Source organism: Natator depressus, chromosome 9, assembly GCF_965152275.1.
Source record: "Natator depressus isolate rNatDep1 chromosome 9, rNatDep2.hap1, whole genome shotgun sequence".
Taxonomy (NCBI): Eukaryota; Metazoa; Chordata; order Testudines; family Cheloniidae; genus Natator; species Natator depressus.
In genome coordinates, this window is record NC_134242.1 from 2,150,646 (window position 1) to 2,164,439 (window position 13,794).

A 13,794-nucleotide genomic window follows, 5' to 3' on the forward strand; every position below is an offset into this window, starting at 1 on the left:
GCCTGTTCCTGGCATCGCGCTGCGCTCCAGAAACAGCCAGCAGGTCCAGCTCCTAGGCAGGGGGCCAGGAGGCTCCGCGCACTGCTCTGGCCCACAGGCCCTGCCCCCCAGCTCCCATTGGCCATGGTCCCCAGCCAATGGGAGTGTGGAGCTGGTGCTCGGGACAGGGGCAGCACATGGAGCCCCGTGGCCTCCCCGCCCAGGAGCCGGACCTGCTGGCCGCAGCACCGCCAACCAGACTTTTAATGGCCCTTTTTGACCGGGCGTTCCAGTCAGAAACTGGACACCTGGCAACCCTATGCTACCGTTCTGTCTCCAAACAGGTCTTAAATCCATTTTACGTGTTCCAACTCTTCAGCGTGTGTCTGTGGTTCGCTGAAGATTATAAGGAGTATGCCATTGCTATCATAATCATGTCCCTCCTTTCTATCGCCTTAACCGTATATGACCTCAGAAAGGTGAGAACCCCTGCCCCGCGGAGAGGGGAAAGGATTACTGTTGCTGCCAGCCAGCCAGCTCAGAGGACTCTGCATGTTACACGCAGCCTGGTACAGAACAAACAGCTAGTTCTTCACATTGGCGGCAGGCCAGCACTGTTACAGTTTCAGTCACTATTCAGTAATAAAACTAGGCTGAATCAGTGCCGTTGTTGTGGGCCCAGTGACTGAAAGCGCCTGGAACCACAGCCCCAAGATTCAATAGTGAGGTACATAACTGGGAGCTTACTGACCATGTCTGCACTGCAGGTGTATCCACCCACCCCCTGCAAGGGTCCTGAAATCTTGCCCCAGCATGCAAAACCTGGAATGGGTTCTCTGGGGTTGGGCTCTTTGATTGTCCCCAAATCCTGCTCAGGAAGTGGACTCTGCAGGACAGGAAGGTACACTAGAGAGAAGATCGCCTTTTCACAGTGTACAATAGATCACTGGCACTTGGTCTGCAAATGTGATTTTCCTTTTGCTTAAACAAGTGCTAAATTATAGAGTAAATTCTCCTCCTTATCCCTGGGTGTGGTGTGGATGAAGTCCCCTGGCACCAAGATAAGGACAACGACAATGTAATGGTTAGATATTGCCAAGGGTCTGTAGATTCCTTTAGTTTGGGAAGATTCTGGCCCTGTCCTCTCAGCCATGAACAAAGCGGCACGAGGAAAAGCTGTAGAATCTGAGACGTTTAGGTTGTCGAAGTGATTATACCAGGAAGGCTGTCTCTCAGTGGGAGCTGCTTGATATAGATATAGATATAGATGAGTAGGCTGGGATAAGGCTCCTTTGGAGATCCCAGCGTTTATAAATGATAGATAAACATTTCTGTATCTTGGAACTATTAGTTAGTCCCCCTGGCAAGACTAATCATCTCTGTAACAATCTACCCTCATCCTCCCTTCCACATTCCAGCGTGTGGTTTGCTACACCTAGCTGTTACACCTTGTCTACAATGAGATGTTAGTGTCCGCACTTTGCAGACTTTATCTTCCTATACATTTGTACATCTCCTAGCGCAGTCCATCCCGACTGAGGGTCTGGTAGACACAGCAATACCAACAACAAACAACAGTAAGAGTTAGTTACTGAATTACATAATGTCTTTCTTTGTATGGCCGTTAACACTGAACGCTTCGTTCTGTCTCTCCCTCCCCGATTTGCAGCAATCTATGAAACTGCACAGGCTGGTGGAGTCTCATAACAGTGTGACGGTCACTGTGTGCAGGAAAGACAAAGGTGCGTCCTGTTCCATTTTTCTGTTTCTTTTGTTTTCAGTTCCAGTGTTTCAGCAGCTCATGTCAGCACTGAGAGTAAGCAGGGCAACAACTGACCTCTTAAAATTCCTTCTGGGACTGTTTTCCCTTTCTTCTCGCTCCAGTCAATTGGCTCACATCACTAAGAACGCTGAAGTGTGTTCTCATGCATCAATCTTATAAGTACAGTATCATTAGTGTGGTTTAAATGGCCATGCCTTGCCTTTGTAAAACTAACCCATTGCACGGGGGAGTAGAATCGTCTTTGCCAGAGCTACCGTGTACCTCAGTGGTGCCTGTCTAACCTCTGCAGCTGAACATTCCCACTAGTGTGGGCCCCACGCAGCAACAAGAAACAGGGCCAAGCGAGGAGGATGGATTCAGATTGCTCGGTGGCAGGGTGTTTGGATCCAAAGTTCTTGTTTGGACCCATTCAGGAGATAAGTTTCAGTCTCCGTGTTTGGATCCAGATCCAAACTTTCCCCAGATGTGTGGGGGGGGCGGGGGGAGAGAGGGGGGTTTGCTTCCAGGGTCCTTGTTCAGACCCCTCTGCTGTGACAGATCAGGTGTTGTTCTATAATAATGATGAACATTGCACGGTGATCTGCTAATTGGGATGTTTATGAATACATTAGTTTAGGTCAGGGGTTCTCAACCTTTTTGAAATCATGCCCCCACTTAGTTTTTTTTTTTTTACCTGAAGCCCCCCGTTCTGTTAGCGGGAAGGATATTCATCCTGCCCTTGTGAAAACCCCTTCTAGAGGCTCAACTCTTCTGGGAGGTCCAAACACGAACCCCCATGAGCGAGCGGTGCTGCCACCCCAGGTTGCAACACCACTCACTCAAATTTAGCCCAGCTCGCCGTGCTCCCCCCACCCCCCGAAAGTCTGATGCTCCCCCACAGTTGAGAACCCAGGGTTTAGGTTAACGGGGTCTGTAGGGAAAAACAAGCAGGAAAGGAAAGAATGGCTCAAGATAAGCCACTTCTCTGCAGACGTTTGACGTTAAGAGTCAATGCCAGGACAGGCAAAAGCCCAGGAACACCCAGGCTGGGTTCAAAAGGCATTCCCTCAAGAGAGGAGTATTTGTTTGGGGGAACCAGACTAAGACACAAGCATCTGCCGGGGTGTCCGAAGAAGTTAGGCCTGCCTCAGTTACCATCGGGGAGGGTAAATCTTAGGTAGGATAGACATTCATGTATCCTGATTGCTATTTTACAATCCCTTTTCTCTAAAAGCTTTGTTCCGACTGTTACATCCACAATACATTGGTTTCAGCAGGCTGACCACTGTGCACCACTGCTCACAGATTCCCAAACCACTGGCGCCAAGCCCAGTCAGACCGTGGGGTAAGCACAGCTGATGCCCATGGTGCTGTAGCCCCAGGCTCAGACTAAGAGTGGGAGAATGGTGGAATTCCACCCTGGGATGGGTAAAGGCTCCAGGCCGGACACCTGAGAGGGTGCCCTTAGAGAGAGACCAGGACGGGGCTCAGAGGCGCAGACAGACTGGCAACTATACCCATCTGTACTTACAAAACATTACAAAGCAAGGAGCAATTGGCCTGGTCGGGGGTGTGCTTGGAACTATTTTTTGCTTACGCGAGAGATCAGCGCTAAAGGTTTGCATCTCATATTGTCGGCAGGCTTCCAGGAGCTAGAGTCACGCCATCTGGTGCCAGGAGACGTGCTGGCTTTGACAGGGGGCAAAGCCCTTATGCCATGTGATGCCATCCTGATCAGCGGTGGGTGCATTGTAAATGAAGGCATGCTGACCGGTAAGGACAGTGCCGGTCCCGTCTTAAAGTCACAGACGCCTCAAAGCTGTGGCTTTCCAACCGTTGCACATTTTTTTGGAGAGAGCAAGTCTTTGAAGAGAAAACTGTCAGGGCACAATCTTGTACTTTGCAGTGATGGCAGAGGAGATAAGCAGTAGGGCAGGGCGAGGAACTCAGAGGATTTACCTGAGGACAGGGGATCAGAGAGTTTGAGCTGCCTGACTACTCCTGCACTGACGGAGCCTGCTGACGTTCCCCACTGCAAACCCGTGTCAGGTTAGGATGCAAAGCAGCTGGTATACTCAGCAGCCCAATGGGTGCATTCTGCTTGGACAGAGCTAAAATATTTGTTAGCAGACAGGCATGTGACTAAAAGCTTCCCCTTGTCTTGGGTAATGAAATATTTAAACTGCCCTAGGGAATAACTGAGTCACTTGAGTGTCAGATTCCAAACAGCCAGACACCTGGGAGCCAACAGGCTGGATGCTGGTAGCATCAACTCAGGTCTTCGTTTATGGTGAGCAGCTATTGAAAGCCTGTTCTTGAAATCCTTACTCAGGTGAGGAGTATCATTGATCTCAGTGAGCAAGGACAAATCAGGTCTTAGATTTACCTGGGTGAGTCAGGGCGCAGGCTTGACTTGAGTGTGGACTATTCACAGGCAGAATCTGGACACTTATTCATTTGCCTGTGCAGCCCCATGCACACCTGAGAGGGACACACTCGTGCAGGCATTGATGCTCCAGTGATCAGGGCACTTGTAAGGGACTTGGGAGAGCCAGGTTCCCTTCCCTGCTCTGCCATGAACTCACTTGTGTGGCCTTAGGCAAGTCACCTATTCTCTCTGTGCCTCCGTGCCCATCTGTACAATGGGCCAACAGCCCCACCCTGCCGCACAGGGGGGTGAGAGGATAAACACATGGAAGATTGTGAGACACTCAGCCGCTACAGTCATGAATGCCAGAGATAGAAATAATAATAATTTTCCAAACTTGTTTGTCGCCACTTGGGCTAGCTGCTGCTTACCACAATACACACTACAAATGGCTACTGTGCAGGCTTCAAAGGGATGCACCCAGGATTCGGAAGGCACTGCAGTTTCCTTAATGCAATCCGATCTCCTCTAGGGGAAAGCATTCCAGTAACAAAGACCCACTTGCCCCAGGCCGATGACTCCAGGCCCTGGAGAATGTGCTGCGCAGAGGATTACAAAAGACATGTCCTTTTCTGTGGAACAGAGCTCATCCAGACCAAGGCGGATGGCAACGAGCCAGCGAGAGCTGTTGTGCTGAGGACCGGTCAGTCAATTCACTCTTCATGGTGCTTTTTCTCTGATGCAGTAGCTTGACCAGGCTAAGGGCACGTCGACACTGCAAAAAGAGACCCTCAGCAGCAAGTCTCAGAGCCTGGCTCAACTGACTCGAGCTCGCAGGGCTCAAGCTGCGAGGCTAAAAATAGCTGGATAGACTTTCAGGCTCAGGCTGGAGCCCAGGTGCTGACACCTGGCACAGAGCACAAGGTCCAGCCCGAACCCTAACATCTACACGGCTATTGTTAGCCCCCTAGCGTGAGCATTGCAAGCCCAAGTCAGGTGACCAGGGCTCAGACTCGTTGCCACGGGGGGGGGGGTGAGTTTGCAGGGTAGCTGTGCCCTACGAGTCCAATCCTCTGTCATACCAGTCACACAGATATTAATGGATTTACTCCAAATTTACCCCAGCCTGGCTGAGAGCAGCTTTTGGCCAAGATCTCTGTCTGCACCAAACTGCTATTTCTTGTTTGTATAGCTCGGCATAACCCTTTAAAAAAAATACGACAGCATGCTACAGCGTTAGCCCTAAAGCCTGCATCGCCCAGGTATACTGTGTGGGACCATTACTATACAATAACGCAGTCCTAAATGCTAGAACAGAGGCCCATACTCAGCTCCTCTCCAGGACCTGGCTAACTGCGGGATTGACACCCTCCTGGTCTGACACCATGGCCGCTGTGCTCCAGCTAACAGTCCGCCCCGGTTCAGATGCCTGGTTAGAGGGTGCTTTTGGCAAGGGGTTTCCGACTCAGTCCAACAGAGCCCAGGTTTGCTGAGCACCACCCTGGAAGGCCACGCTCTTGTCCTGTGCCCGAGTGGTGGGCTAGGATGGCTCAGTGAGGATGGCTTTTCTGTTGTTGGTGATTTATTTTGTGATCAGGGAAGAGCTCCCTTGGGTGGGGCATCACATTCTGGATGTGTGTCCATGTGTTTGCACAAGCATCTAGCTTTTTAAACAACAGTGGATATGCCAGGCCGCAAGAGTTAGTCTGATCCTGAGAGTCTGAGTTCAGCGCAAAGGAGACACGCCAGAGTGTAAAGGAATGAACAACACCCGAGTGTGCTCAGCCTGCTCTGCCAGTGCCTCACTGGGGGAGGGCAGGCAAGAGACTACCCTGCTCTGACCCTGCTGTAGCCTTGGATGAGTTTAGGGTGAAAATTGCACAAGTCACTAACAGGTTCTCTACTCAGGTGGCTACATGAGAAATTTCACTGAGTTGAGATGGGTAAAGCACACAAATCAAAACATGAAGATGGTACTTAAAATCCAAATAAAACCAAGCATAAGCATAACTATACAAAACCAGATATGTATAACAAAACACCCCCTGGATCATGCATGCTTACAGCCTTAGGCTGGCTTCACATAAAGCAATCCCCTAATGTTGACATACCAGTCTCCTTAAAATTGTAAGTATCAGCTAAGATAAAAGAAAAAGTGGAGATCATTACAGGGGGCTTGTTTGTAGTCAGGCTTTGGCCATTTGGTCATCCTTGGTGTCCCAACTAGGGGCTGGTTTGACAACCTTTCATACACCTTGTTCCATTCCACCCATATGCATCTTCCACCCACATGCATCTGGACCATGTATGATCAAGTCACAGCCCTCTTTTCATATCTGGTGTTCTGGAAGCCCAATTTTAGGGTTCCAGTTGTCCATATGTGGTATGCCGGTTGCCCATAATGACATTTCCGACAGTTAAACCAATCATTTGCTTCTGTCCATTTCCCAATAGTTTTGATACATCACTGAGGTTAGCTCTGACTGCAGAAAGCCCATAAGATGTTACCATCTGTTCATTGATGGGTTTACCCTGTTTATCACAAGATGCATATTGCTAACTTCTAGGCCTCACTCTAAGCCTGTAACACTTAATACTTAAAACTTCTCGCCAAGCCTATTCTTAATACATGTATTTTAGTTTTTCTGCTTGCTGTTACAGCTTCAAAAACTTCCATTATTATTTTACCCAAAACTATAGACCCTCCAGGATCAGGTCAGGGGTCAACAGTCAACACTGCTAATGCTATATCAGGTGGGTGAGATCAGATCTTTTATTGGACCAACTTCTGGTGATGAGAGAGAATGGCAGATGCAGAGGATTGGAGAAAGAGGAGCAGATCCACCTCTCCATGTCTTTCCCTTTCCCCTAAAAGTAGTAAGAGAGGACAGCAGAGCAGCCATGCTACCCCTCCACCCTGCCACCCACTGAAGAAGTTGAAGCAGAAGAGGAGCTAGAGAGGCACTTGCCTCACCGCAGAATATAGCTGAGGGCAGCAGCAGAGTAGGCCTTTTGGAGGATGGAGGGATCTCAGAAAATGCCTTTCGATTTGATGCAACTCGCCTGGGTGCTTGTTTTAGCCAAATTTCAGACTGAGATTCTGAGTTCAGGTGAATCTGAAACTCAAGGTAAAAATCTGCTTTCCCAAGATCCAGTAGTAAGGTTCCCTGAAACTCTTCCTCCCACAAACCAACGGGTTTCACAGAGGCCTCATGAGGTCTGGATTAGCAGTGGATGGCACAGCTCAGCCACAGACAGGAGACTCCAAACATCCTCACAATGCTCTTAATTTCTTCTGTATTGTAAAACCAGCACTAAAGACCAGCACCTGCCACAGAGAATCCTCTAGCTCAAGCAATCACTTTAAAGGATCCCCGAGGTTTACAGTACAATGTTGTCTGATCTTTAGTTGAAGGCAAACCTATAAGACAATCAACGTTTCTTGATCACTGAGTGCCCAATCACACAATTACTTACTATTGTGTTTAGTCCTCCCGAAGTCACCCTGTGGGTCTGCTCATCGTAGTAAGTACCATGTAGTGAGTGTTTGCAGGATTGGACATGCTGATGGTTGCTTAAGACAAATATCACAGTTTCTGGAAAGAATGTTTCCATACAGTAGCTTTTATAAGTTGTAATGTGAGATCTGGGTCTCTCATTTTAAGTTACAGTAGCTGTGAATCTTCTCATTCCACCATTTTTCTTAATGAACTTTTAGAACCAATTCCACCATTTACTGATGTCTTGTGGGTTTGGTTTGTCACTTCAGGTTTCAACACAGCCAAAGGGGACCTGGTGAGGTCTATTCTCTATCCTAAGCCCATGAATTTCAAGCTGTACAGAGACGCCTTACGGTTCCTGATGTGCCTCATAGTGCTTGCGACCATTGGAATGATCTATGCAGTGTGTGTTTTTGCACTAAACGGGGTAAGTGGGAGAAATCACCACAACAAAATTCAGAAGGCACAAAAATGTGGAGTGTCTTCAGATTTTGTTGCACTTATGAAATTTGGTCTTATTTTCACTACATATTTGCACTAGAATGTGGGGTCATTTTAAAATGACATTGTTTTTACAGAAACAAAAACAAAAAAGCACCATTTTACATTTTCGTACTAAGGTACAAACTCCCACCAATATTCTATATTAACATTTCCTCTGAAGTCTCCCCAGTGTGTCCTTTAGCTTGCTCTCTGAGATGAAGCTTCTCTTTATAGCTGGGTCTCATACGGTACTGAGCATGCTGTCAATGCTCACATGTTCATGTCAAAATAGCCATGATATTTCATGAATGCAACAGTTCAGAGCAGGAAGGCAGGTGATGTGAAATGCAACAAATACACCACCGAAAGTATCTGCAATATGTTCTGCACTTTTGCACATTCCTAGTTTCTGTATTTAAAAAAAATCACAAATGAGCCCCGGGATGTGGGTGACACACAGACAAGTGCCAGACTGGAAAAGGCAGCTTTCTGAAAGCTGCTAGGAACTGTGCCATGTTTGGAGAAGCCAATGAAAAGGCCAAATCCTCAGAGGCAAAACATTTTATTCTGCAGTTTGTTCCAAAGGGGAAAAATATATTCCCTAGTCAGTCTTCAGACACTTGGTTCGGAATGTGAATTTACCTCAAGCTGTTTCCAAGGAAAGTGTGTTTAAAATGCAACCCAGTCCTGGTCTACACTTCTCCTTCTATACTGAACTTTCTCACTTGGAATACATAACGTACACGGTGAGACAATCAAAGCTGCAGGAACCTGGGTATCCATATTGTCAGACTTACCTGAAATTCAGTCCTGTCAGATACTGAATGTGTCAGCTCCCATCAGTGCTGACATACTAACAAGAGAGACACCTTTGAGTTACCTACAACAAACAGAAAAATCCAGTGCGATTGGTGCACCGTGTGGTCTGATGTAGTAACAGGGGGGGAGGAATGGTGAGCACAGACTGGACACTCGTAATGCTTCAGATATGGCACCTTCTAGTGGTTCGAGCTAGGAATTCCTCATTCAAATCCCAGTTCTGCAGCGTCTCCTGTGGTCTCGGGTGAGTCACTTAGGCCCATGGTTTTAAAAGTGGCTTTAATTTTCAGTGCCTTAGTTTTTCAGGCCCCAGCTTGAGACCTCTTGGGCACCATATTCAGAGGTGCTGAGCATTTGTGAACACAGCTGAAACCAGCAGGCTTTGCAGGTGCTCAGCACGTCTGCCATTCACACCGTAGGTATCTCCAGCTGTCCCTCAGAAATTGAGGTGCCCAAATTAGAGGCCACTTTTGTAAGTGTGGTAGTGGTCTGCATCTCCTGTCCAGGAGCGTGTGAGCCGCTTGCCCACTCTAGCGCAACCAGGGACAGCTGCCAGGGAGCCTGGCACCTACCCCAGTGAGCAGGGCTGGGAGCCGTACAGCCACGCTGGAGGAGTTGCCCGGGCTGGGCACTGGCTCCTGCGAGCAGCGGCCCGACAGGCTGCTGCTTTCTCCACTGCAGTTCCTGGTAGAGCTCTGCAGCTCCGCCGATATCCTCTTGATATCGGTGGGTATCTGCATCGGCAGATATCAGTTTTGTATCCGCACAGGACTCTACAAAAAAGATACACTGGAATTTGAAAAGATACAGAGAAGGACAACAAAAATGATTAGGGGTATGGAACAGCTTCCGTATGAGGAAAGATTAGAAAGACTGGGACTGTCTAGCTAGAAAAAGGACGACGAAGGGGGGATATGATCAAGATCTGTAAAATCATGGCTGCTGTGGAGAAAAAGTGTTAGTCACCCCTTCACAAAACACAAACACCAGGAGTCACCCATGAAATGAATAGGCAGCAGGTTTACAACAAACCAAAGGAAGCATTTCTTCACACAACACCCAGTTAGCCTGTGGAACTCCTTGCCAGAGGATGTTGTGAAGGCCAAAAGTCTAACTGGGTTCAAAAAAGAACTAGATAAGTTCACGGAGGATAGGTCCATCAATGGCTCTTAGCCAAGATGGTCAGAGGCTCAACGCCATGCTCTGGGTGTCCCTAACCCTCCGGCTGCCAGAAGCTGGGACCTGACAGCAGGGGATGGGTCACTCAGAATTGCCCGGTTCGGTTCATTCCCTCTGAAGCCCCTGGCACTGGCCACTGCAAGGGACAGGATACTGGGCTGGCTGGACCATTGGTCTGACCCAGTATGACCATTATGATCAATTTGAGAGACAGTCTCAGTTGAACTCATCTTTAGGACAAGACAAAAAAGCAAACACCTGCCTGCCTAGGATCATTAAAGATGCTGTGGCAATTTTTGCAGTAATTAGGGCTGTTGCCCCAGTAAATTGCCCTTCTGGTGATTGCCTTCTGTTTTCCTAATGTCCTTCTGCAGAGTCAGAGTCAGCAAAGCCCTCGGCTTTAGCCAGAACACACAGGGCATGGAGTGAAACGGGGATTTAAAGCTATTCCTTGCACTGCTCCACTCCTGGTGCTGTTTTGTCCTGCACTGTGTTACAGCAGCCTGAGGTCTGCTCTAATTAGACCAGCCTGTAATGGCCCCAGGGTGCCCGAAATGTAGCCCAGGATTGGCATCACATAGGAGTATCCCAATCAGACCCCATTTTTGTAGCTATACTTTCCCAGCTATGCCAACAACAGGGGAGGGGGTGTAGCATATCAGCACCTACATCTGCTCTCTACCTCTGCACAACCCGCCTTCCACCTGGGTAATCTTCATAATAGACAGGTTTTGCTGCCAAGGATATGGCACTAGGTGGCCACATAGGACCCCAGGATATGGTCAAGTATTTTTCACTTCCTGCCCTCTAAATTGTTGTATGGTGTTGCTGGGATCTTGTAAACAGCTCCCATGTTCCACCCCAGAAGTGGCTACATTTCAGCAACAGGGAAGTGATTTTTGCACGTGTGTCAAGATTTTGGGCACAACCCTAGTATTATTACCTGCTTGCTGATGAAGTTCTAGTCCTGTGTCCGCAATCCTTAGTGCAAGCTTTTGTTCTCTTGCTGACAACAGCATTTGTTTTGTGTCAGGAAGAGGCAGGAGAAGTGGTGAAAAAGGCACTGGATGTCATCACTATTGCAGTCCCTCCAGCTCTCCCTGCGGCTTTGACGACAGGGATCATTTATACGCAGGGCAGGCTGAAGAAAAAGGGAATCTTCTGCATCAGTCCTCAGAGGATCAATGTGTGTGGTCAGCTCAACCTCATCTGCTTTGACAAAGTGAGTGTGATGGACTCATTATTGTTTTATTAAAAGCTGGGAGCGCTTGGAATCAAACCAGAGGATAAAGTGAGACTGCAGAAACCAGGAAGAGAAAATGTTGCACTTGTGACAGACAGCTAGAGGGAGAAGTTTTCCATTTTATCTTATTTATCCATTTGCTGTGCCAAATAAGATTCTGTCTCCCTAGAGAGGGGGAGACCTGCCAGAGATTTAGTCTGAAAGGGGCTCAGACTCAAACCAAGGCGAAATGAGATGGCTACAATTACTGCCAGAGCACCCTCTCCCACAGCATTTCAACTCAATCTTCCAGTACATGGCCTCAGTGGAACCATAACCAAACCCCATTGTTTGTATCATTTCTTGTATTGCACTTTCTCTGTTTTGTATATACATGTGATATAAAATCATGACTGGTGTGGAGAAAGTGAATCAAGAAGTGTTATTTACTCCTTCTCATAACACAAGAACTAGGGGTCACCCAAGGAAATTAACAGGCAGCAGGTTTAAAACAAACAGAAGGAAGTATTTCTTCACACACCGCACAGTCCACCTGTGGAACTCTTTGCCAGAGGATGTTGTGAAGGCCAAAACTATAACAGGGTTCAAGAAAGAACTAGATAAATTCATGGAGGATAGGTCCATCAATGGCTAGTAGCCAGGGTGGGCAGGGATGGTGTCCCGAGCCTCTGTTTGCCAGAAGCTGGGAATGAGTGACAGGGGATGATTCCCTGTTCTGTTCATTCCCTCTGGGGCACCTGCCACTGGCTGCTGTCGTCAGACAGGACACTGGGCGAGATGGACCTTTGGTCTGACCCAGCCTGGCCGTTCTCATGTTCTTATGATATGGAAGCAAAACCAGACAGTATGGCCCCTTGGTGCGGTATAATTCAGTGCTCATGGTGCATTGTGAGATGTGCATTTCGAAAGGCTGAGTCTCTATTACTGACATGTGGGGCTGGTCAAACACTCCAGGAGTGCACTGCCTCCCCTAGGCACGGATCTTCTAAAGAAGTGAGGCCACTCCATTATGTGGCTGTAGTCCCATAATGACTCTTCAAACTCTCAGGCTACGTCTGCATTGCAGTCAAAGGTGTGATCTGCAGCACCGTAGAAACACGTGCCCTAGCTTCAATCTAGCCAGCATGCTAAAAATAACAGTGAAGATGCAGCAGCAGGGGCTTCAGCATGGGCTATACAAGGCTGCCCGGAGACCCTTGTACGTGCTCACGTTGTGACCCCATGCTGAAGTCCATGCCGTGGGGTCTTCGCCGCTATTTTGAGCTGTACTAGCTCGCTGAAAGTCAGCAAGGCTATGCCTACCCATGCTGCAAAGCAGCCCCTCCATTGCAATGTAGACACAGCCTTAGTCCAAGACATCCGCACACTAGAATGTCTACTAGTATTACAATCATTTAGACATTTCCATGGCATGATACAGAACTAGAGACTGACCCTGTACTCTTACACACATGTGAGCAGTCGCAGTGACTGAGCTCTGCCATCCACACCCAGGCGTGTTAGTGCCCAGTGCTGCATCAAGGGCTTTATGCTTTCCTCTGAAGCAGCTGGCAGTGGCTCAGTGCCCCATTACTCTGAACTGGTATGACATTTCCTGTGTTCCCATGCAGGGATCTTTTGAAACAGATCCTGATTTTACTCCTCGTAGAGGTCATATGTCTTTACAAAGTTAAGTTAATTCAAATGTCCATTTTTACCTAGACTGGCACCTTAACAGAAGATGGACTAGACCTATGGGGGGTGATCGCTTCTGAAGGAAACAGGTAATGGTCTTTGACAATAGACGGAGCTTGTGTTTTGTTGGATTGTGCCTGGATTTGGTCACAGTAGTTCTCCTTCATTTCACAGCAGCAGGGTGAGCCCAGGGGATTGTTAATGGGGTCATTCAACAGTCCGAATTTGGCCACAATAGGTAGTGACTGAAATTTGCTACTTTCAATGGCTGTTCAGTGGTCTTGTGAAATGAGCTGGTTGTCTCAGCCAGATCCTGCTGACCCATGTCACAGAATACCCCCATAGCTGTCACTATTTCTCACCCCGTTGACAGTTTCAGCAGACTGAAGGGCCCGGGGGGCTGTACTAACCTCTCCCCCTCTCTCATGGCTGAGGCATATTGGCAAGGCAGAATGGAGCAGTCTTGCTGTGCGCGTTCAGGGGATACATAGAGTACACCCGTTTCTAGTGCCATCCACTGAGCAATTTGCCATCTGTGGAGCCAATTTCATGAAAAGATATTTATTTTTTATTTAAGATCAAATAAACCAAGGTAGGCACTGAGCCAGAGGCTAGGTCTGCTTTACTGTGAGATTTGAACGTACGATGACTTGCTCAGAAGAGTGAGTTAAAGAATGACACATGCGATACACATGAAAGAGAATCAACTCTACCAAGAGCAGAATTCATGTGGCCTGATCACAGGACAGGGATTCAATCGGCCCTTTGTTCGTGCTGTGGTTTTGTA

General features: G+C 48.1%; 1 protein-coding gene across 1 annotated transcript in view; it reads left to right on the forward strand.

Annotated features, from left to right (window-relative positions):
• LOC141993742 (putative cation-transporting ATPase 13A4) overlaps positions 1-13,794 on the forward strand; it is a 66,398-nt gene that overhangs the window by 18,904 nt on the left and 33,700 nt on the right. The window contains exons 7-13 of the mRNA XM_074963331.1: positions 324-458; positions 1,649-1,721; positions 3,383-3,514; positions 4,642-4,812; positions 7,879-8,036; positions 11,124-11,312; positions 13,035-13,096. Of these exons, the coding sequence (XP_074819432.1) occupies positions 324-458; positions 1,649-1,721; positions 3,383-3,514; positions 4,642-4,812; positions 7,879-8,036; positions 11,124-11,312; positions 13,035-13,096 (920 nt within the window). The remainder of the gene's footprint in view (positions 1-323; positions 459-1,648; positions 1,722-3,382; positions 3,515-4,641; positions 4,813-7,878; positions 8,037-11,123; positions 11,313-13,034; positions 13,097-13,794) is intronic.